We start from the raw sequence: 24,756 nt of genomic DNA, 5'->3' as shown, positions 1-24,756 counted from the left end.
TGAATGAAAGGGAGACAGCAGTCCCCAGATTAGCTCAGCTCACAAAATGCCACTTCTTCTACATCAAGAGGGCACGGTGCCAGAAATGATCAGAAACGCTCTATATCCCTGTCAGCCCAGTGAGATTTCACCAGGTGTGATTGCTGCATAGGGAACAGGAAAGTGATGAACCTCAGGCTTGCTCTGAGTAGGCTCAGAACAGATGTCCTCTCCTGAGACTCAGGGCTACCACCTGCAGAGGGCGCACCACCTACCAGGCCATTAAGCAGAGCTATCTCATTGATTCCTGACCTCACCCCTGCAAGGTGGTGCCAGAGCTTCCATCTCACCCATGAGGAAGCAGAGGGATCCAGTGTACGGCTAGGAAGGGCTGGGGAGGCTCGGTCCAAGGCCCTTCTTTTTTTTTTTTTTGCAGTTTTTGGCTGGGGCTGGGTTTGAACCCGCCACCTCCGGCATATAGGGCCAGTGCCCTACTCCGTTGAGCCACAGGCACCGCCCACCAAGGCCCTTTTCTTTACATGTCACCCCAGTGGCTCTCCTTGTAAAGGCAACTCTTATGAATCTAATGGTGGCCAAGCTCCCCTCTGCTGTGCTTCTCTCTCTCCCATTCCGGTGCTACATCAGGCTGTTCCACGGGGGAGGAGAGAGAGACAGATAGACAGACAGAGACAGAGAGAGGGGGAGAGAGGAGAGGAGCCGGGCGGGGGAGGAAAAGGGGAGGAGAGGGGATGTGCCAGAATGGCTTTGCTAAAAAGGTGACATTTGAGCAAAGACCTAAAGGAGGTAAGGTGTGTGATGTCTGGATTCTCTGTATCCCCAGGGTCTTCCTCTGAGGTTAAGAATAGAGCTTGGCAAGACCAAATTTATTGGGTCTAACAAGTCTCCCTCTTTCAAATATAAGTTTCTAGACGGTTGAGACAGGGTAATTCTTTGAAAACCCAGTGATATTGGGCAGTGCCTGTGGCTCAGTGGGCAGGGTACCAGTCCCAAATACCAAGGGTGGCGGGTTCAAACCCAACCCCAGCCAAACTGCAACAAAAAAATAGCTGGGCGTTGTGGCACCTGTCCCAGCTACTCGGGAGGCTGAGGCAAGAAAATCACCTAAGCCCATGAGTTGGAGGTTGCTGTGAGCTGTGTGACGCCACAGCACTCTACCGAAGGTGATAGTGAGACTCTGTCTCTACACTACAAAAAAAAAAAAAAAACAAAAGAAGAAGAAAACCCAGTGATATCACATATCAAGGAACATATACAGAAAGCACCACAGATCCTGGCTACATAACTGGAAGCAAGGCCACCAAGAGGAATGGCCTTCGATGCTAGTTTGGGATCACAGCTGACGCTGCCAACACCCTGCCCAGCGCCATCTCTGTACCCTCACCATGTCAGCACACACAGCCCTGGTGTCAGCTGCCAGACTTTCCATTATTTTGCACTAGAGGACGTTGGAGGTCTCTTTTCTTGCCAGTGCAACAGGCCAAAAGTGCGAGGGAATTCACCTCCTCTCTCCCAGCAGCCTCCCTCTACGACTGGCAAGTGCAGCCTGCAGTCATTGTGGGACCACAAACAGCAGTACTCAGGCTACCAGTTTCCACGGTGGACTGACAGTCCAGTCACCCCCCTGTGGTAGCCACTCCGTCTTGCATCCTTTATATGACAGCCCCAAACCTCCTGGTGTCACCTCCCTTGCCTCAGGGGAATCCAAACTAAGAGAAGAATGAATCTCCCATCTGTGAAGATGCACACACAGGTGCACTGTGCCCCGCCACTCACTCTGATGCTTCACAGGGGGCCAGTCCCCTCCAGTTCTCATGTTGAAAACCTACACCCCAAACATGCTGCTGCATGGCCAAAGCCCTGGCCAGCAGAGCCCAGCTCTGAGAATCACCTCAATGTGTTTGATGCAAAATAACCCGCAGGGCCTATGTCACACAGGATTGTTGTCCCCAGCGTGGATGGGTTTTCTTCCTTCCCTAGGGCTCCCCACAGCCTTCTACCTGTAATGGATGGACAGCTGTCCCCCAACACAGAAATGTCCAACGGGCTACTGGACACATAGTACACACATGGTCCATGGGTAGGAAAGGAAGCCAATCAAACAATTTGTCTGCAAAACATCCATGCATCATCCTCTTCTCTAGCCTTCACTGTTTTTCTTCCCAAATCAATTTCTGAAAGTCAAAATGACTGATGGCTTTAAGCCCAGACAATCACTCTCCTTATTGAACAACTTAGCAATGATGACAAAAAAGTTCCCTGAGTGGGACGACGCCTCAGTGGCTCAGTGGGTAGGACAGCGGCCCCCTATACCGAGGGTGGCTGGTTCAAACCCGGCCCCAGGCCAAACTGCAACAACAAATAGCTGGGCGGTGTGGTGGGCACCTGTAGTCCCAGGTACCTGGGAGGCTGAGGCAAGAGAATCCCCTAAGCCCAGGAGTTGAAGGTTGCTGTGAGCTGTGATGCCACGGCACTCTACCCAGGGTGACAAAGTGAGACTCTGTCTCAAAAAAAAAAAAAAGTTCGCTCAGTGGTGGTAGGTATATCAATCTGTACATATGATAAAATTTCACACATACACATACACACACACACAGAAATGCATGGAAAAACCGGTGGACTGTGAGCTACCAATGTCCAGTTCCCACTGTGGCTCACATGCTCTGGTTGTGCAAGATGTTAACATGTGGGGGATATTGGAGCAAAAGGACACAGGAATGTTCTGTACTATTTTTACAACTTCTTATAAGTCGAAAATTATTTTAAAATAAAAAGCTTCAAAAATGCAAAACAAAAAAAAATAATTTTAAAGCAAAATAAAATTAAAATGATCTTCTCTTTTTTTAGGTTACCAGGAGGAAACACCAAAAACCCATGCCTTACCTGAGAACTAGGGATCAGCGCCTTCCACCAGTGCCCGCCCTTGACCAGGTCAACTTCACACAAAGGCACGGAAACTTTCCCAATGACACAGTGGCGCGAGAACTTATCAAAATCCACCACGGTGAGGAGCAGGGTCCTCCTCTGGGCTTCTAGGAAGGGGATCTCGAAGGTGTAGCGCTCCTCAAACACAGGCTTCTGGGTCTTGCGTTTGACCCCGGTCTGCTTGGAGTTCTTCTGGTCCGGCAGGAGACAGATTTTGACATAGGGGTTTGAGTGAGCCATGTCCTGGCGAGAGCCGTCGTGGGAGATGGGAGGGGGCAGGTCCCTGGCCTCAATCACCCTCACTGTGAGGTGGTTGTGCAGCAGGTCATACTGGGTGCTGAAGTGCAGCATGCCCAGCTGGTACTTGGACAAGATTTCCTCGTCCGTCAGAGAGTCCACATCGTCACTGCTGGAGTCGAGAGAATACAGCCGGGGCTCAAACTTTCTGAAATAGTCGTCCGGGGTATAGGTCCGTCTGAGCACCGAAGGCTGGATGGGCTCCTTCTTGGCACTAAGAACACCAAACTCAATGGGTTTAATATCGATGAGCGGGGAGCTGGGTCGCCTGGACTCGAGACCTAAACAGACACCAGAAATAACAATGAACACCACTGCCACCTGAGGAGCAGCCCTGGGCCACTTTATCAGAACAGCAACAGTTACACATTTACTCTGCTTTAAAATGCTCTTCCCATCTTCTCTCCACACTTTAAAATGCTCTTATTCATGCTATGAGAGAGCGGATGGCGATGTGATCCTCACCACTGCCAACATCATAGCAGCTCAGTGCCAGGCATGTTCCAAAGGGAATGTGTGCATTAAACATCTAATATACACACTCATCATCTTCACATCCCCTTGAATTATGAGATAATTACTATTATGCACACTTTACAGATGAAGAGGCAGAAATTTAAGTAACTTCCCAAAGGTCATACACTTGTAAGTGCAGGAACCAGGGACCATATAGCCCCAGCGTCTGGCTCTAACCGTTACCCTACATTGCCTCCACTTTAAGAGAGTGGACTCAAGGGCCAGAGTGCCTGGGTCAAATTCCAACTCAGCCACTTACTTGCTACTCATTACTACTCACTTACTAGAAATGAGCCATGTAACTCACTAGTAATGACCCTGGGCACATTATTTAATACCCTGAGAGACTCAGTTTTCCCATCTGTAAAATGGAGTCAACAGTAGCACCTACCTTAAACATGGTGGTGAAGATTCACTGAGCCACGGCATGGGAAGGGCTGGGCACAGGCTGTGCCCATAGGAGAAGATCAATAAAAAATAACTAGTGTATTTCAAACCTCATTGCTTAGAAGCTACCTCCCCTGCTCCATCAACCAGCAGAGTTCATTGCTCCTAAGTCCATCTTTCTAATCTTTGCACAACCCTCTGTTCCAGCAATGAGCTCACGGTATTCTTGTTAACTGCTCAAACATCCCTCTTACCAGCTAAAATCATGAGATTCTTGCCTGGTGCACAGGAGGTATTCTCACCAATATGTGCTACGTGGAAACCACCTGTGTTTAGAGCTGGGCATGAGGCTTAGAAATAATCTAGACCAGTGCCATCCGCAGAAACATAAAGTGAGCCAGAAATATAAGCCACACATAGAACTTAAAATGTTCTGGCAGTCATGACTTTTAAAATGTGTAAAGAAAGAAGCAAGATTAGTCATAATAATTTATTTTATTTAGCCACGCAACCAATAAAAAAAAAAATGTTACTGAGATACTTTAAATTCTCTTTTATTTTCAGGGACTGTCTTCAAAGTCCAGCGTGCATTTTACACTTATAGCACATCTTGCTTCAAGCTGCCACCAGGTAAGTCCTCAGCAGCTATGCCTGGCTGGCGGCTATTGTATTGGACAGTGTGGGTCTGCCCTCTCATTTTACAGACGGAAAGACTGAGGCCTGAAGAGATCCAAGGTCCCTTGGCTTTCATCATTTCAAGTCCTTGAACTCTTTTTTTCCTGCTTCTTTTTTCCTTCCTCATTTATTCCCAGCAAAGACCAGATACCCATTACCTCTACCTGAGTGGATTAGTTTCATGAATTTTAAGTTTTTATCCCCCAATTAAGTGAATTTCAGACATCAGCTGAATGAGAACAGAGAGAACTCAGTGAAAAGAGGTTAGGAATCTCTAGGCTTTATAATCCTTTCTCCTTTCCACTCAAACTTTGTCACTTGGTCAAGCACATAAGCTACACAACCAGACAGAAACAGGTGGCCAGATGTGACCCACACGTACATTTTGTTAGGTTTTACAGAAAAAAAGTGTCATAAAAATCCAGATTGCCAGTTTCTTCCTTTTTCTTCTTTTTTTTCCCTTTTTCTTTCTTTCTTTCTTTTTTTTTTTTTGTTTTGTTTTTGTGGGACAGAGTCTTATTATGTCACCCTCGGTAGAGTGCCATGGTATCACAGCTCACAGCAACCTCAAGCTCTTGGACTTAAGCAATTCTTTTGCCTCAGCCTCCCAAGTAGCTGGGACTACAGGCATCCACCACAACACCCAGCTATTGTTTTTGTTGTAGTTGCCATTGTTTGGCAGGCCCAGACTAGGTTCAAACCTGCCAGCCCTGGTGTATGTGGCCGGCGCTCTAGCCACTGAGCTACAGGTGCCAAGCAGATTGCCAGTTTCTATTTACAAAAATCAGGCAATATTGGGTCCACAAGCCCATACAGCTACTTACTAATGGGTATAGCTGAGTCAGGGCCATTCACCCCCTTTCAATGGGGCATTAGCTTTCTAATTAGCGGCAGTCCCCACCCCGCCCTAGTAACTCTCTGAACAGAGCATCAGCTGCTGTTTGTCACTGCATTAGGGCAATGTTTATACATTGTAGATACAACCTCTACAACTCAACTGACATGAACTGCCTGGCCTCCAAAGTCACCTGAATTAGCAAACCCTACTCTATAACATGGTGAACACTCACCTCTGAGGATCTGAGATGATAATATGCTGACAATGCCAATCAATTGGACCGATTCAATCAAACTTGTAATTAATAAAAGCAAAACTCAATCACAACGCTTCTGACTGAACTCAGAAGAAATCTGATGTAATGCACTCCTCCTCTGTCACACTGCTGTTAGTTCTCTCTCCTCCGCCCCCTGGACTGTCACCCCACTCTGTCTCCACCCCAGTGACAACCCTGCCAATTCATGACTCTTACTGAGAATGCTACTGAGTATCCAGGACAGCCAGCGAGGGCCACCAGTCAGTCACAGCAGGAACACTTACTTGAAATCCTCCGTGTCAGGCTGTACGTGGACTTGGACGTGTCTGAGGACGAGCGTCTCCCATCTGGGGAGTTGGTCCGTGGGGTCATAGGAACTTCACTGGCAGTATGGACGGAGTCACCATCCTTGTCACTGCTCCGGCTGGCCATCCTATAGGAAGGAACGAGGTCTCAATGGTTGTCCAGGAATCCCAGGGGACTGGCCTGATGAACAACAGCTCTCAGACCCATTTTATGTAACTTGGAATAATGCAAATTTGAAATAGTGTTGTATCCTTCAACTCTCAACAACATCTTGCTTGTTGCCCAAAATGTGAAATGATACCAAGAAATGGTCCCCAACATAGAACAATCTGTCAAGAACATGCTTAATTTGAAAGCTGGGGTTGGGTGCAGGGATGTGTAAAGTCAGACTACTGCCACATGGGGGCGCCACTCTGACTAAGTGAGGCCAGAGATGTGTCACTCTTCAGCCTGGAGTGAACCGTGTGGTTGTCCACATGGATGCAAAACTTCTGCAAACAGCTGTTGGTGGCAAGTATCCTGCGATTTTAACAGTCACTGTGTCTATAATTTCACATATTTTTAAAATATCCTATAACAACGTCACTCAAGGGTTCTTTGAGTGGCAGAGCTACAGCTACAAAGTGGCCCTGAGAATCAACGATTTAAGAACAGAAGTTCAGTGTGAAGAAACAGCTATGAATTAGCAGAAGCACCTAACACTCATTGTGCTCCCAGTGAAGGTAAGTGCTAAGAAACTCAAAACAGGGAAGGAAAAAAAAAAAGAAAAACAGGGAAGGAGAAGATGATATAGGGTAGTAATTAAGAGCACAACGTCTGGGTTTGAACCTTAGCTGGGTGACTTTGGGAACACCCTTTTCCTTCTCTGTGCTTCTGTTTTCCCATCTATAAAATGGGAACAATAACCACCTTATATGGTTGCTGTAAACACAGAATGAGTTAACACATATGCTAACATATACTTGGTATGCAGTAGGTATGTGCTTGACATATTTTATTTTTGTACTTTTTTAAAGTTATTTTTAAATTATTTTTGAAGAGACAGAGTTCCACTATGTTGCCCAGGCTGGCCTCGAACTCCTGGACTCAAGTGATCCCCTCCTGGCTCAGCCTCCTGAGTAGCCAGGAATACAAGCACATGCCACTATGACTAACTTAGCCCATATTATGGCAAAGTAACTTTAAGATAACCTGCCCCCGCCAATACTCTAGGTAAGAATGGAGAAGGTGGGAGAGGGAAAGGAAGTAGCAAAAGCTGGCAATGTGGCTTTGAGACTGATGCTGCTAATGACACACACCAAAGCCTTAATGGTCATAGATTTATGCCTTCTGAGACCACATCCCCCCCAACTTGACATTTACGCCTGCAGGGAAACTCATCTTGAAAAATGCAAGTTTTGAATTCTATGAGGTCTTCAGATGCAGCCTGTGCATGAAATGAGACTGATGTGATGCTCTTCAAAAGTGACATAAGGGTCACGGCCAAAGCAAGTCTGGGTATGACATAAGGGGAAAATGGAATATTTGCTTGCCTCTTGCTCCTGGTCTATAAGAGGTGAAGAGAGTGGACGAAATGAGGGGGTGGGGAGCAAGGTCGTGGGGGCAAAGCCATGGAATCATACCGCATCCTTCTTTCTTCTCTCTTTCCTGTAAATGAAAGCCACACCATCTTCCAAGGAAGGCAGGACCAAAATGTCATGGCCGCTGGGGCACCTGTCCACCTGCGTGGCCCTGCATCCCAGCTGCCACCTGAACTGCAGCAGCCACCTCCGCCTACGAAGTCCCACCAGGCCTCAAGGATCAGGTTTAATGCCATTGCCCTCTAAAGCCTGCCCTAAGCTGCTCCTCTCTAACCCCACCCATAGCCACCAGGCCTCCTGGCCCTCTGCCATGCTCAGCCAGAAGGCTCTTCCTGGCCCCGATACCTGTCTGCTTCCATCTCATCATTCAGGTCTCTGCGTTAGAGCTTCCACCTTGCCCCTGTCAGCTCACTCATCCCTATCAGCCCCTATCCTGACACCTTCTTTGTTCCCTCCCTAATCTGGCCCACAGCTCATCTTTAGTTATGGCTTCCTGGCTTATCTTCTGCATCTAACGCTAAGCCACAGCCCCACATAGGAGGGACATGTGTGCTGTGGTTACCACAGCTGACTTGGCTTTAGCACAGTGCCTGGCGTGCTTGGGCATTCCACCTGTCTTCTCTCAATTGACGAACAGATGGATGCGCCTTTTTTGTGGCCCTTATCTGATTCATCTGTGGCACAATTGTCCCAGTGGATGTCTTGTCACCCATTTCCATAACAGAACATACTTCTGAATGGTGGCATCTGTATTTATCATTATCAAAAATACCAGGTCCTAACACCTACTATGTGCCAGGCTCTGTGCTAAAGGCTCCATGTGAACCATCTCATTTCTCCCTGGCTGGTTAGGGTACCTCACACCTATAATCCCAGCACTTTGGAAGGCCGAGGCAGGAGGATCATTTGAGGCTAAAAGTTTGAGACTAGCCAGAGCAATATAGTGAGATTCTGTCTCTACAAAAAAAACTTTAATACTATTAGCCAGGTATGGTGGTGTGTACTTATACTCCCAGCTACTCAGGAGGCGAGGGCCAGGAGGATCACTTAAGCCCAGGAGTCTGAGGTTGCTGTGTGCTACGATGATGCCACTGCACTCTAGCTCAGGCAACAGAATAAGACTTTGTCTAAAATTTAAAAAAAAAATCCAGGAGGGAGTTGTTATTAACTACCTCTACCCCTTTACAGACAATAAATGGAAGCCCTGGATGGGGTGGAGAGATGACTAGATAACTAATCTGTAGCACTATTGAGTGGTAGAACCCAAGCTGAGCCCAGCAAATCTAAACCCTGGTTCGCACACTCCACTGCTGAGCAGGGCTTCTCTGAGGGATCTCTGAGGGTTTTGCACAGAGTAGGTACTCAACACATGCTTTCTGGACAAACAAATAAACAACTTGACCTCAGCTTACTCTTCAACAAGGGTTATTCTGGCACTGCTCCAAAAGGAACTAGTCAGATTGTGCAGTTTTCCTGACCTCCACCAGCCCCATCCAGCCAAGGAAAGCTAAGAGCACGGGGGTCATAATCATGTGTGACGGTTAATGGGGTGTCTCCCATGCAGAGCACATACTAACAGCCAGCTCTTATGTCACATGCCAGTACACAGAGGCACGTCCTATGGTTCTGGCTCAGATGTCACTGTAGAAATAGCACTGCAAAGCCCATACACTTGACATTTTTACTCTCTGCCTGTTTGATAACATGTAACTGCCCACTTGGTAAATAAATCTGGGGAAAGCACAAGCTGTAAATTAGCTTTTTGAATGATTTAATCCATCTCCCCTTTACAGATTTCCCTTACCATTTTGCATTATGTGGAGTCCCAAGACGTGTTAAGTACTGCCTGGGGTTCAGGAAAGACCTGGTTCATTCCAGGAGGCACAGCAGTTATGCTCAGCTGTTCAGGCTGTCGACTGCACAACTCTAGACATTGCCATTCATAACGGCCACCATGTGAATGGTGCCACCTGGAATTGTGTGGCGTGTTGGCCCTGCTGGGAAAATCCCAGCCCACTTTTCTACTTGTGGCCAAACCAAAAGAAGTATCTGCCCAGAGGGTCCCAACCTTCTTGCCCCCCCACTTTTCCAAGTCTCCTGCTTGCAAAAACAGTCAGCAGCCAAGGGAAAAAAAAAAAAAACACAACTGTCCTCCAACTCAGGGTTAGAACCTAGGCTGAGCATCTCCAACACTCAACATTGCATATCTGGGGGCAAACAGGTAACTTGATTGTGATTGTTCGTGTCTAGGTGGGGTCTTCACTGCTACAAAAGAAAATCTAAATTCCTTAATCTGGCATTGAAAACTCTACGTAATCTGAACTTGCAGGTTCCTTTCCCATCCCCCCAGTGCCCCAACTCTTTCTAGTTGTAATGTCCCTTTGTAGTGTTTGTTCCCCCTAGAGTCCATTCCCTCATCTCTGGTCACAAGGGATTACCTCCAGAGCCAAGTTCACTGCCTGATTTTGTAAATAAAGTGTTCTGGAAACAGCCATCCCCATTCATTTACGTATAGTCTATGGGTGCTTTTGCAAATGGCCAAAGTTAAGTAGTTGCAATACATACCAACCATATGGCCCATGGTTTAACCATATGGCTAAAATGTTTACTATTTGGTCTTTTACAAGAAAAGCTTGCCCACCTCTGGTCTACCAGCTGAATTCATGTGTTTTAGGTGACCTTTTCCCTGGTTCCAGGGTGGGCAGGCAACCCAGCCTGACTCTAGCCTATACTTAGGTTTCTCTAAGTGAAAGTTGGGTCCAGTGACTGGTACATGATCCAAGCCAGGCCAGTGAGAGCCAACAGAATGTTAAGTCTAGTGCCACCCTGCAGAGAAAGCAAGCGTCAGAGTGAGGTCAATACAGAAGGGGGGACTCCAATAATACAGTTTGCCCCCTGGATCCAACTATGCCTGAAGCTATTATCCCTGGCTTCCTTCATAGTAAGACCTTATGCAGGACTGTCATATATAGTATGCCGAGTATGAAGGCACAACTCCAGCGGGTGACTGGACTTACATATCTGTCTTTTCTCCTACACAAGATTTAAAAATCCCCTAAGCATGGTAATGTGACCCTTTTGTGCTTATCACAGGGCCTGGCACTCTGTGTACTTCAGAAATAACGACAAAAGAAACTGTGATTAGTTTTTCAACCGATGACTGGCATTTTCAGAATTCAATTTTTGCCCGTAGGTTAGTCAGCTGGTCAACAACATCGTTTTTCTTTTGCGTTAACAAGACAGATAAAAATCCCTGCCCACACAGAGTTGGCATTCTTGTGAGCATAGCTTTAAAGATACCAGATGGGCTAAGCTAACCTCTGCCACACAGACCACTGGAAAATGGGAATTATTTCTTGATTAAGGAGTTACTTTTACCAAACATCTCAACTCTACACACAGGATTCAGGCCACAACTTATGAATAATGGAAAGGTCTGTTAATATGGCCTTTACCATATTAAATGAATAAATCTCTACCAATACCTAATAATAACATAAATGAATATTTACAGAGCTTTGACTGTGCTAAGAGAGTTGTATGCAGATCTCATTAACTCTACTTAATAACCCTAGAAGTTCTTTGTTATTGCCCCTTTACAGATGAAAAAACTAAGACCAAAATGGGGTAAAAGGAATCACTGGCATTTGTGATTCCCAACACAAGGTGCCCAGCATGCTGAACTACATTTCCATATACAAATTCATTTAATCTCTGCAACAACTCTATGAGATAAATACTGTTCTTTTTCTCATTCTCATTTTACACAGGGGAAATCAAGGCACAGAGTCATCAAACACCTTGCCCAAGGTCACAGAACTAGAGAAAAGCAGTAGAAACAGGAATTGAAGTCCCACGGTCTGTCACAAAGCCACTTGACTAGAGAAATATTCAATACTTGCTTCTAAGAAGAGAAAATGAGAGGTCTGAGGCATGAACCCAACTTGGAGGGGAAAACAGGGCATTAGAGAGCTATGGAATCTGAGCCCAAATATTTAGCTAAGACTGTCTCTCTCCCTCTTTGGTCTTGCCCCTACAGATCATGAGAAGTTGCACTTGATGACTTCTAAGCCCTTCTAAGCCCTTCCTAGCCCTAACCTTCTTGGGTACATCCAGACTCTCTGACCACATCACTCTCGCAGCCACGGAGAGGTGGACCAGACACGTGGCTGAGAAGCTTCAAAACTGCATTCCCAAAATATCTGAGCGACTGGCAGATGGAGATGTTGTATGCAGGCGCGGGAGGAGAGCAAATTGGAAATAAAATGAAAGATGCCATAGAGAACATAAACAGCGTTGGAGGACAGGATGGAGCCTGGAGGTGCTTTTCTGCTTCCCTGTTTCTGAAGTTCTCGTTCAGACTGGCAAAAAGGCACTTGTTTGTTCATCCGCCCAGCCGTGCAACAAATATTTATTGAGCATCTACTATGGGCAGGCACTGGGCCGGGTGCTAAGACAATCTATCACACCGGCTCAGATAGAAACACTCAGAATTTGGTCAGCCCTCGAAGAACAGAGAAGCTCACGATCTCTTTTTCGCTTGGAACGACTCTCCGTGTGACTGACAGTGCCCACACACTTGGCGTTACACGGTTCGTATCTCAGAAGGCCCGATGGGAAACCAGCTGAACTAAAACCTCGCCACCAGCTGGTCTTACCAGCTTGCCAAACTACGTGAGGAGCAAAGAAGGCATCTCCATCCACAGCAAAGATGTCAATGGAAACTCAGCCTCCCCTCTTGCACATCCCCAAATCTTCCCTCCTGTGGCCCAGATGCTCCCCCCCATCCCTCAACTCCCTCCAGGAAAAGAAAAAAGAAAGCTCTTGAGGTTGATTTCAAGCAGTTTTACTTACAGCCAGGGAGGCGTCTGGGCTGGGAAAGGTCCCAGAATTTCAACTTCATCCTCACTTGACTGGCAACAGCTGGACTCGTAGCACTTCTGACAGCAGTGCCTGCAGGTCCATCTGCACAGCAGCAGATCAGAGATTCTGGAAAGAAAACCCTGAGGCCATTGGGGGAGGCGGGCAGCGGGAGAGGGAGGAGGACCGGGAGGTGAGAAGAGTGGGGAAGGGAAAGAGGAGAGACAAGTCCCAAAATTACAAGCTGATCCCTGATGAGAATTAAAGACGGTCAGGAGTTCCGGCTCTGCTGCTGAGCGCTTAGAACAAAATGTTTTCCATTTCTATTTACCAACTGCAGGCACAAAGATAGCAAACATCAACTCACTGGAGCCATTAGCAGCAAGCAAAACATTTGCAGGTATTTTCTTTTGTAGTTTATGTGAACATCTTTCTTGATGTGTGGGTGGTTTATACATCAGAAGGGCTATACAATATGTTCTCGAAACACAATGAATATTACTCTGTCTTCTTGAAAGCAAAGAAAAATATTAAACAAAAATACCCTCAGTGACATGAAACAGAGATAATCAAACGGAATAAGCAGGGCTGGGGAGGGAAACTTATCAACTAGTGTCTTTCCACTGGGCTCCCCCTCCAGTAGAAAGGGATGGAATCTGTGCTATTATCAACATCAGGTTTTTGTTTGATACTCAGTATCCACACAGCCCTCTATTAGACTCCAAAACCAAAGGCAAGCATTTCTTGATTAGAAACCAGATCAAACAAATCATCAAATGAACCCACCTCGTTTAATGGTTCCAACTGCCCTTTTAGAGATCCATGATGCAGCCACGGAGTGTAAGGGGACGACAGGGTTACAAAAAGAGACAGACAAGACCAGTTTAGCAATATTCCAGCAACTCAAATGAAAAAAAAAAAGAAAGAAAGAAAGGAAAAAAAAAAAAAAAAAAAAGCCCTGCATCTTTCCACTTACCATCCTGGGAAGGGAGCTGACTTCCTAACAAGGTGTTGCTATTTTCAGGGCTGCTGGTAGCCTCCTGGTTAACCAACACCGAATAAATGGGAAACTTTAGCATTTCGATTTGATTTGCACCGTATGCTGTTATGAATCAGAGCGGGTGGATAGATAGTCATGCTATCCAATGCAGCCACTCTTTAGGAGAATAGCAAACCTTCCTATACAGAAATAGCCACGCAGCCAACCCAGAAGGACATGATTAGCTATCGTGCAGCCAGGCAGGGAGAGGATGTTACTTGGCTCCCCCGCCCTCCTGGAGGCTCTACCTACCAATTCTGCTCCAATGGTGATGGTGGGGAGTTGCATATGACCACCCACAAATAGAGGGAGCCCAAAGGAAGCCATAATCTGGTCCTCCTGAGGAGGGAGGGCCTCCCTTTTTTGTGGCCTCACCCCCTCCCCATCTTCTTCTCACAGCTTCCCAAGGCACAGGATTCCCTCCTCCTCTTCCAGATGGCTTCCCAAATGAGCCAAGTAAACCAGCCTCGTTGAATCCCAGAGGTAAACTGAGGTGGGTCTCCAACTTAACAACTTCGAATCAAGAGAGAAAGTTGTTTTCCACTTCTCTTTCAAGGAGGAGAAACTCTCAATTTGGTACCACCTTATGTTAACATCTTTCTATGGCTTCCCAATTCCATACCCATGCCCCTTCCTTTTAAACAAAGAAAGCAGATTCCCGGCTCAGAGCTTTGGAGAGGGCCATATTCAGCCAGAATGTAATAATGTGGCATTATTCCCATTGTGTTTATTTTTCCAGTTGCCTTCTGCTTATATCACGTGATCCTGGTTTTCTATTATGGCAGTGTCATAAAGTTTCCTTGTCATATGACTTTTGAAAGTAAAAATAAAAGTGAGTCCATTTATAGCAAAAAAAAAAAAAAAGTTAATAATAGTACAGGTGGTACATGGCTCGTGAAAAATTCAAAACCCTTGAAGTGGTTAAGGAAATAAACCACAGTCTGGGAAACAGTCAAAGACACTAATCACAAACTCCTCCAAAAGACACACAGCATATCTGAGGGTGCTGAGGGGCCACATATGAGCTGGGTCAAGAAATAGGGGTCCTGGCCTCACCAATGACAAATCATATGACTTAGCAAGTCAGGGGGCCCCTATGAGCCTCAGATACCTCTTCTTTAGTGGAAGGGCTAATCCCTACTTCTGAGGGGTGATGTTGAGATGATATAGGACACCATGCAAACGCTTTCATGGTGCCTGGCTGCAAAATAAAATGTACCCTTTGTGTGATGGGTAGTAGATGGTTGTCAAGACCCAGTGGAACCTAGTAGGCACCAGTTATTGTGCTGGCAGACACAGCAGAGAACAAAGGAGCAAAAAGCTATACCCTCATGGGGCTTACATGAGAAAGTGCTTCAAAATGTTTAGGATTAAAGGGCAAGGATAAAGTGATACTTTTCACAACAATCCATAGCAATTCTCTTAGAGAAGCATTTCCTGGACATGTGGTGGTCAAAGAAGACCATTTAGGCTGGGCAAGGTGGCTCACTCCTGTAATTCTAGCACTCTGGGAGGCCATGACAGGTGGATTGCTTGAGCTCAGAAGTTGGAGACCCGCCTGAGCAAAAGTGAGATCTTGTCTCTAAAAAAATACCCAGGCATTGTGGTGGGTGCCTATAGTCCCAGCTACACAGGAGGCTGGGACAAGAGGATCACTTGTTGTGAGCTATGATGCTACAGCACTCTACTGAAGACTACAAAGTGAGGCTCTGTCTCAAAAAAAAACAGTGCAAGGGTTCACATCCGTAATCCTACCACTCAGGGTGGGAAATGAAACCAGTGCAGACCACCTTCGGAGGATCACTTGAACTCAGGCGTTTAAGAGCAGCCTGAGCAGGAGCAAGACACCATCTCTACTAAAAATAGAAAAATTAGCTGGGCATCACAGTAGTCCCAGCTGCTCAGGAGGCTGAGGCAGGAGGATCGCTTGAGCCCAGGAGTTTGAGGTTGCTGTGAGCTAGGCTGATGTCATGGTACTCTAGCCTGGGAGACACAGTAAGAATCTGTCTCAAGGAAAAAAAAAAAAAAAAAAACCATGTATAAAGTCATGGTGACCAGAAACAAAGCCACCGCGTGCCTTTCTTGAGGAACCTAGCTTTCTCAAGGATCAGGTATAAGATGAGTGTTGGAGAACAAAGGGAAACCATGGAAAATGAAAGCAAGGGGAAAGGTGGTCTGCACCGGTTCCATTGGGTTCTTATGTTTAACACCCATGGAAGAGAACAGAGTAAGCCAGAAAGGGGAAGGAGAACCCAGACATTCTAAACAAAGGTCCAGCCTTGCCGCCTATTTTTGTACAGTCCTCCCACAAAGAATGATTTGTACATTTTTAAACGGTTGAAAAACTCAAAAGAAGATTAATACTACTTGACTTGGGTAAAGTGTATACAATTCAAATTTTTGTGTCAACAAATAAAGTTTTATTGGAACACAGCCACACCCACCTATTTACTGCTGCTTTGGTGCTACAGAGTTGCACAGTTGTGACAGAGACCATGTGGCTCTTTAGGAAAAAAAAATACTATCTGGCGCTTTACAGAAAATGTTGCCTAACATATCCCTCACCAGCCCCCACTATCCCGTGTTTTAGATCACAGCTTGATCCTTAAGCAGCTGTGTGGCTATGGCCTAGGGTAAGTCACTTAATTTCTCTGTGCTGAAGGTGGGCATTAGGAACCAGAGACGCCCCTTGCAATGCTCACTTCTCCCTAGACCGGGCATGCCAAGGAGTGGGAACTGTGCCGTTTTCACCACTGTATCCTCAGGCTGGCACTTAGTAGGTGGTCACCCAAGTGTTTGTTGAGCGACCATTGAATAGCCCCTCAACATCATTCAGCACACAGTGGGTATATAGGAAATGTGACCTTCACTGAACTTGAGAAGAGGAATTAGCGATTCCGTGAAAGGGAAGCCAATCCAGCGAATCAAACTAGGAGAGGAATGGGAGAAGCTCTGCCAGGTAACCCAGCACAGAGTTCCCGACAAGCTGAAAAGTCTGAGGACAAGATGAAGGAGCGTGTAAGCCAGAGGGGAACCAGGCGACCAGCAGCCCCCTCCCTGTGGCTGAGGGAACAAGATGTGAGCCAAGATGCACCCTGGACGTGGGAGTCCATAAGCTTCTCTCCCCAGATCCAAGGAGCCAGCGGCAGAGGCAGCTCGGCGGGTCTCACCGCCTGACCTTGGCGCTGACCTGTCGCCACCTTTCTCCCCGCAGAGGAGAAAGGCAAGCAGCCCAACCCTGCCCCCCTCAAGCTGCATGTAAATTATTTCAGCTCACAGATCTTTGAGGGAGTTTCTTCAAGGTGATGGGGGGGTCCATATCTCCCACACCCCAATGCCATGAACTAAAGCAGCCCTCTCTCTTCCCCTCACCAGCGCGCCTTTGGCCTCTGAGTGTCCCCCACCTCTCAGCACGGGAGAGACGACGTCCTTGTCCCTCCTGGCCGGAACAGCAGCCTCAGGCTCGCTCCGCCGGCCAATTAGCAAGAGCCGTCACCACTGTAACTGCAACTGGCGCGCCCCGGGCCGCCCTCCCTGCGGCCCCTCCCCTGGGGTGGGGTGCCAAGACGGGGGGAAGGGGAAGAAAAGTCTGCCCAACCCCCCATTCCCACCGCAAGAAGCGAGGACACGCGTGCAGAGTCCACATAGGGCCCTGCATCCCGGGGTCTGGGGGTCCCCCAGCCTCTGTTCCCGGAGCGCACCACTGCTTCTGCACAGGTTGCCAGCGCTTGGGCACCCTTTTTCTCGAAGCAAGTTTGTGGGAGCCTAGGCGCGTGCCCTCCCTTCCGCGCGCTCCCAGCCGGAGGGGGCGCGGCAGCCCCAACCCACAGCCCAGACCTTGCCCCCAGCCTCAGCCCTACCTGGATGTACGCCATTTTCGCCCGCGCGTACTCACTCCGGCCCGGGCATGGCGCCGCCAAGGCCACTTTGCCCTCGCCAACCGGAGAGGTGGGAGAGAGCAAAGGGGGAAAGGAAGAAAAAGGCAGCCGAGTGGCCCCAGACGTGACTGGCGTGGCTGAAGAGCGGCACCCGCCCCTCCGCCGGCCGCCCGGTCCTTGCCTTTCCTTGCGTTCTGGCTCCCGGAGTCGGGGCCGCCTCCCCGGTTCGGGGAAATCTGGAGCCCAGGGCCCCCGCCTCGGCCTCTCTCGCTGTCCCGCGATCCCCCCACCCCCGAAGCGCTCCCCAAGCTGGAATAAGGCCGGGGCGCCTGGGCAGGGAGCCCGGGGCAGCCGCGGGGACTGCAGGGACCCCGGCGCGGGCGGAGCGGAGACGCTGGGGCCCCGGCGCGCGGGAGGCGGGGGAGAGGAAGGGGATGGGAACGGGATGGGAGGGGGCGGTGCGCAGGTCAGCCCATCCGGCCCGCGCGGGCGCTGGCACCTACCGAAAGCAGAGCCCCCGAGGCGGCCGTGAAGCCGAGGGGACACAGTCCAGCCCGCCATCGAGTCTGCAGTGGGGAGGGTCCTCCCCATCCAGCCCTCTCCCCAAACCGGGTTGGAAAAACTTTATTCCCGCCCCACCCGACGCGCCTAGGACGGTTGCGGTGAGGTACTCAGGAGCTGCATGAATCGGAGCCCGAGTTAAGGTGGGCGTAGGGGGCCGGGACGGAGGTGCTGCGGCGGGGGCTGCAGGGGGCGCGAGGTGACAGCGGAGCGCCCCTTTACCCTAAACCTCCCGGAGTTGCTCCCAGGACGCAACAGGTCTACGCGGGGCGGCGCAGCAGCGCCACCCAGTGTCGTGCGGGTTCTCACGCGCTCCTCTGCCCGCGAACAGCCCCAAATACCCGAGCCTGAGTCGCCGGGCGTGTCCACCGCCCTCCTGCCGGCGTGGCTGGGGCGCCCTGGGCCCGAAGGCCTCCATCCCCAGGCCTCGCGTCCCAAGGCCACAGAGCTTGGTGTGGCTTTCTGCTGACAGATTTGAGGCGGAACATTGCCCTCCGCTGGTTTTTCTCTTTAAAATGCCCGGCCTTCTCTCCTGCTGCTGGGGACCAGCTTCTCAGCATTTTAATTTCAACCTCCTAGCGCCGCTGTCTTTTCATCAGTGTAAATGGCATAAAATCTCTGACCTGCCTATCCTCCAGGGCTGTTTTGTGGAATAAATGAGAAAATGGATGTATAAGTATTATAATAATAAACAGAAGAGGTAATATACAGATGAGACTATATTTTGCGTAAAAATCTTCAGACATTTTAAGTATGATGTATTGAATTTGTAGTGCATAGTATGCAATTCATATGGAGCTCAACACTTGACGAACTTCATTTCATTTCCTCCTCCTGGACCTTGATGACACAGCCAGCACAGTGCCTGACCACAGGAGGTGCTCAATAACTGCTTTATTGTTGCTGTTGGTTCCATTTCCTGAGGTGGGGGGAGGGTGTGCTGTGTTTATCCCCAATTTATAGATGAGAGGGAAAGCTGCTGTACCAAGGTAGGAGCCACTGCTGTGCCAGAGGTAGGAGCCACTGGCCTCTGAACCCACCTGTCTGCGCTCCTAGTATCTATCCCAATTGTAGTATGTGTAGTGTTTCTCCAGCATTGAGGGGAAGGTATGCTTGGTGAGGAGTGGGCTGCACCCAGGAGTGGAGCCTGAGGGAATGGCTGCTTCTCTGGGGGGGAGGTCAGGGAGGCTAACGAGTCTGCTAGGTGTTCTTATAAGTCATACTAACCCCTTTTGAGGTCTGCATGCCAGCCCTTTACTTGACCTTTTAATTCTTTGATTTCCACCAAGTAGGCAGTATTACTATCACATTCTTTAGATGAAAAAAAAAAAAAAAGGCGTAAAGAGGTGAAGTCGCTTGCCCAAAGAACTGAAGATGGGGAGATTATTCTAGAGCTCAGGGATATTTAACTGGGGGGGGGGTGTCCATGGATAGATTCTTAGGAGATCCATGAACTGAAAAAGGAAAAAAGTTAGATTGGCTTGTCATTAACCTCTTCCTGAAATTTAGTATTTCCTTCCATTGTACATGCAGGCAATAAACCAACACAATATTAGCACTTACATGGGACTTTGTCACTAACAGAAATCATATATATTCATATCACATTGCAATTGTTGCAAATGACTTAGAGTTTCCTTTGTACTCTTTACTGCTTGTAAATTACAATAGCTATTAGGCCCACCGCTAGATGTTTCTATTTAATGGGTTAATATAGAAGTACCTACATGACCGTATTTAACATTTGTTTAAATATTTTGATAACTGTACATCAAGGTAATTATAATTTCATTATAATCCTATGTGTGCTAGTCTATGATTTTAAAAACATTATTTTGAGATGTGCTTTATAGTTTCAACAGACTTTCCAGGGTTCCAAGACGCAGGAAGGAATAGCGTGTTCATTAGCTTAGAGGTGGGGGGGACTGCAAGTGGCACTCCCCGCTGGAGCCTGGGGAGGGTGGGATGCCGGGTGAGGGCCAACAGGTAGGAGGGACCAGATGCCAGAGAGCCTCCTGCGTTACCCTATAAAAGAGCAGGGAGAATCATGATCAGAACAATTTTGATAGGTGTGAATGTGTCTGTCTTTTGGCTGCCTTTGGGCCAGACTTTGTCAAATCTGGAGGCAGGGAGGCCAGTGAGGAGGCCATTGCAATAATGCAGGTAAGAAGTGATGTGAGTTTGAATCAAGGCAATAGCAGCACTCCATAGCAGTGTACAGGGGGGAGATCGTGGAGGGGGAGGAGCTGGAAGAGGGTGAAAGCTCCAGCAAAAGGGGTGGGGGTTGGAGAAGGGTTTTATGTTCAGGTATGTTGAGTCTCAGATATGTATTACCTAATGTTCCTCAAAGAAGCCCAGTTGAATCTAGCTTGAGCAAAAAAGAATTTATGAGCTCATTAATTGGAAAGGCCTAGTGCAAACTCTGCGGGCCTGGTTGGAGTTAGTGGACACAACTGAAGCCCTCAGGGATCTCTGTCTCTGCATCTCTCCTCCTCACAGCTTCTCTCTGAACATTGGATTTTTTTTTTTTCCCCTGGAGTAGGTTTGCGTCACATGGCAGGAAAATGCCACTAGTGGTCATAAGTTTATAATTTTTATAGTTTGTGCTCCAAAAGGGTCAAATCTTATGGAAAACATCTGGTCCTGCTTAAGTCACCTGCCTACTGTATCCAGAGGACGCTGCACTCTGCTTGATGAGCCTGAACCAGGTAACCAGAAATGTGTGCACCTTATAAGCCTCACCCCAGCTGGATCACTAGAGGGGGAGGAGCTTGTTCTCCAAGAAGGCGGTGCTGGGAGACTGAAACACCAAGCCCAGGAAGAGGAGGCTGCAGAACATCCAGGCAGAGATGTCCTATGGGTGGATTCAATGGCCCTAGAATTCAGCCCCTCCCAACACAGAATGACACTCAGAGCTGATGATCTGGGAATGAGGCTTCAGTCACCCCCTGGAGGCACTTCTGGCCTCCTGTACATCTCTAGCTTCTGGAAGGACCCAGGCTTCTCACTGTGTCCCCTCAAACCCCCAGGCCTGGATGGCAGACAGGGCACCTAACGGTCTTCTCTTCGTGGTCCTTAAGAAGATAGGTAGGCAATGCAAACCACAGTCCTGAAACTACCTATTATAATTAAAAAGTGCCAGATCTAGCCGGGCACAGTGGCTCATGCCTGTAATCTTAGCACTCTGGGAGGCTGAGGCAGGTGGATCACCTGAGCTCAAGAGTTCGAGACCAGCCTGAGCAAGAGCAAGACCCCAACTCTACTAAAAATAGAAAAACTAGCTGAGCATTGTGGCGGCCGCCTGTAGTCCCAGCTAGTTAGGAAGCTGAGGCAAGAGGATTGCTTGAACCCAAGAGTTTGAGGTTGCTGAGAGCTATGATGCCACAGCGATACAGTGAGATTCTGTCTCAAAAAAAAAAAAATGCCAGAACTACAAAAGCAGTTGCTGGCATCCGTATGGGCAACACAGATTCTGTTTCGCTGTCTTTCTATTTCTGCTGTACAGGCTGACGGCACTTGTCTCCTAAGTCAGTTTCAATTATACAGCTTCCAGAACATGCCTTTCAGATCCCACTATAGCTGTACCTGTATCCCTGGGCAAGGGAAGTTTCTGAACATCAGGGAAGTAAGAAGACTCCAGGCTAATTAAATAGCTTCGTGTGAAATAGGAATGGCAGCCTCCTGTTAAGTATGATCAACAGGGAGTCAGAACCTGTCCATCCTTACTGAGGGCAGCATGATTTGATAGCGAGATACCTAGTTTCTAATCCAGCCGCACCTACATAATAGCTGTGTGACTTCCCATAAGCCACTTCACCTCTGGGAGCCTCAGTTGTCCTCATCTGCAGAATGGATATAACACTTTCTTGTCAGGGTTGGTGTGAAATAAAGCAAATGGGAAAAAAAAATGTATCTGAAACATTGGTGCATAGTTCACCAAGACTCGTTCTGTTTCTCTCCTGAAAGCATATATTTACTCTGTGGTCACGGTGTATCTTGTTTTATTTTATAGTTGCCAGAGGGGAGCATGTCCAGGAAGAAGAAAAGATAACATGGAAATTAAATGCCTGGACTCTGGAGTCACCCCTAGACATAGTTGTGCATCATGCCTCATGCCACATACTAGCTGTGTGACCTCGGGCATACTCTGCCCTGAGGCTGAGTGTCCTCCTCAGTGAATGGGATATCCTGTCACTGTTTCGTGGAGACAAGGATTCGGATGGGTCAAACTATCCCTTAGTCTACCCTCTGCCACCCAGGAGGCATTCCATAAATGCCAGCTATTGCTATTTTTTATTTTCAAAAAACAAACACATGACAGGTTATACCATGGATTAGGAACTGTATAAGTTTCTTTATTTTGCCTGGACAATTTTCATTGTTTTTTTCCTGGCCAAGACTGAAAAGAGAGAGTACCTCATCATACAACTGGACAGTCCTTTTCAAACTGGATTATGCATAGAAGGTGCTGGGGACCACAAGCTCCTCACAGAGAGAACCTGGGGCAAGTAGGTTTAGAAGTGAGGTCTGGGGATTTGCATTCCCTAACAAGCTTCCCAGAGACGCTGATGCAGGTGGACCAAAGTTTGAACTTGATGTTAGCATGCTGCAACATCATCTTTGCCATGGTCACACCCTTCCTTACCCAGGAGGATGCTCGCCACCAACCAGGCTGCCTCATGAGTGATGTTCCATTGGCTAGAAAGGGCCTGAGTGGGAGATTACACAGAGATGAGGGATGAGCCTACAGGGGCCCACAAGCCCTGAAGATGTTTGACTCACCTGTGATGCTTGACCTTCAGCTGGTCCCTGCCTCCCACTAGCCATCTCTTCATCTTGCATGCTTTCTGCTGGCAACACTCCTAAGGAACTTGCCCAGATGAAAGAGTCTGACAGTCTAACCTTTGAAACTTCCTGAAACCCTTTTCCCATCCTAGTCCCCATGTTGGCTGGAGAATTTCCACTACAGATGCTCCTGGCTGAGGCTGGCAGTTACAATCAGCCAAATCCTCTCCACCCTATGATTCAGAAAAGGGTAGCTAATTATTTAGTCTTCAAAAAGGAAAATCTGAGGGCAATTTAATAATGGGCTGCAAACATATGAAGGGTTATTAGCAGAGAGCTAGTGACCACCTGTTTCCCCTCTCTGCTGGGGCTGGGAAGAACAGAGATGAAATTTAACTGCAAAAATAGAAGAGAGTACCAGGGTAGGCGTAAGCATTGATGGCACCCATGTGGTTACAAGGGGCAGCACACAAAATCTGCTTTCCTGGAATTTATGACAAGGAAAGAAGCTTTAGCTCTGCTGTGTTGTCTCCTCCAGAGGCAGACTGCAGGGCCTGATGCTGTGAGCAGCTTCAAGACAGGGATTTTTGTTTTGGTCTGGATCCCCGGCACCTGGTGTACTATAGACCAGCACTTCTCAATGCACGGTCCCTGGCCAGCAGCAGCAGCATCGCCTGGCACTTTGCCAGAAACGCAGAATCCCAGGCCCTGCCCACAGCGAGAGCAAGGAACCCTCCGGGAGGTTCTGATGCTGGCTAAATTTACTGTGCATTCCACTCAGGGAATGATGTTCAATGCAGGTTGCAGATTCAGTAAATCTGGAGCATGGCCTGACATTCTGTATTTCTAACAAGCTATGGATGATACCAGTGCTGCTAGTGCCCCAGAGGAGCGAGGATCTAGATTAGATGGTGTTTGCCCCTGCACATACCTAAGGCCTCAGCCCACTGCCCTAGGAAGCTTAAAAAGGATCAGACAGCAGATGGCCCCAGTCCCAAGGCAGATAGGACACAGGAGCAAGAATGTGGAGTCTCAGAGACCAAGTTCAAAGAGGGGCTCTGCTGCTGACCTGCTTTGTGAGCCTCAGTTTCTTCATCTGTAAGTGGGCCTGTACATGCCAGGTGGTTGGGGTGCAGATGGAATGAAGGAGTTAGAACTACCTGGAATAGCGTTTGGCACATGGTACCCTCTGTGCTGTGTAATTTCTGGTAATGATTAATGATCAGTTTCCGTGTGTTGGTGCCAGCACCTCTAATGATTGTGGTACCCATCAATCGTGCATGACAACATGTTCTTTTTTCCCTCCCTCTGCCTTGACTAACTGCCTGCCTTCTGGAGCCTTGTGTATAGCAGAAAAGGCAAGATACCCACCAGACTCCCTCTTCCATTCTCATATGGAAATAGAGTTATGATGGGGACGTGGCTGCCAGGCCATTAGAGAATCCGTGTGATTTATTGATTGATTAATGTTGCTGACTCTCAGACTGATCTGGATTCAGGAGCTTAAGCCATGCTCTGGTTCTCTGCGTCTCCACCTCTTATTTTTTCTTCAGTCTATCTATCCCTAAAATGTGTTCTCAGCCCAGGTACCTTCTCTGTACTCCAGGACAACACACGTAATATGCCTTTCCTTCTCCACCTGCATGTGTAAGGACAGAGGTTTTCAAACCGTGGCTGTGTCCAGCCTCCCACCTGTTTTTATAAACACAGTTTTATTGGAACACACTTGTTCTACGGCAGCTTTCATGTGGCAATGGCAGAGTTGAAAGCTGTGACAGAGACTGTATGGCTTGCAATGCCTAAAACATTTACTATCTGGCCCTTTGCAGAAAAAAAATTCTCCCCCTTTCTAAGAT

General features: G+C 48.0%; 1 protein-coding gene across 7 annotated transcripts in view; it reads right to left on the bottom strand.

Annotated features, from left to right (window-relative positions):
* SYT17 (synaptotagmin 17) overlaps nt 1-18,590 on the bottom strand; it is an 83,503-nt gene extending 64,913 nt beyond the window's left edge. Inside the window, exons 1-5 of one of the 7 annotated variants that reach the window (XM_053556849.1) lie at nt 17,537-17,948; nt 13,424-13,441; nt 12,632-12,780; nt 6,176-6,324; nt 2,881-3,500 (exon numbers count right to left, since the gene is read on the bottom strand). In XM_053556849.1, coding sequence (XP_053412824.1) covers nt 2,881-3,500; nt 6,176-6,324; nt 12,632-12,780; nt 13,424-13,441; nt 17,537-17,551 — 951 coding nt within the window. In that variant the 5' untranslated portion in view covers nt 17,552-17,948. Of the gene's footprint in view, nt 1-2,880; nt 3,501-6,175; nt 6,325-12,631; nt 13,447-13,613; nt 17,949-18,057 lie in introns of those variants that run through there. The other 6 variants (XM_053556848.1, XM_053556850.1, XM_053556853.1 and 3 more) reach the window with 6 other exon arrangements.
* Between the last annotated feature and the right edge of the window lie 6,166 nt (nt 18,591-24,756).

The sequence above is a fragment of the Nycticebus coucang genome, chromosome 12 (assembly GCF_027406575.1).
Source record: "Nycticebus coucang isolate mNycCou1 chromosome 12, mNycCou1.pri, whole genome shotgun sequence".
Lineage (NCBI taxonomy): Eukaryota > Metazoa > Chordata > Mammalia > Primates > Lorisidae > Nycticebus > Nycticebus coucang.
Note: the sequence above shows the minus strand (reverse complement) of the source record. Positions and strands in the feature narration are given on the sequence as shown.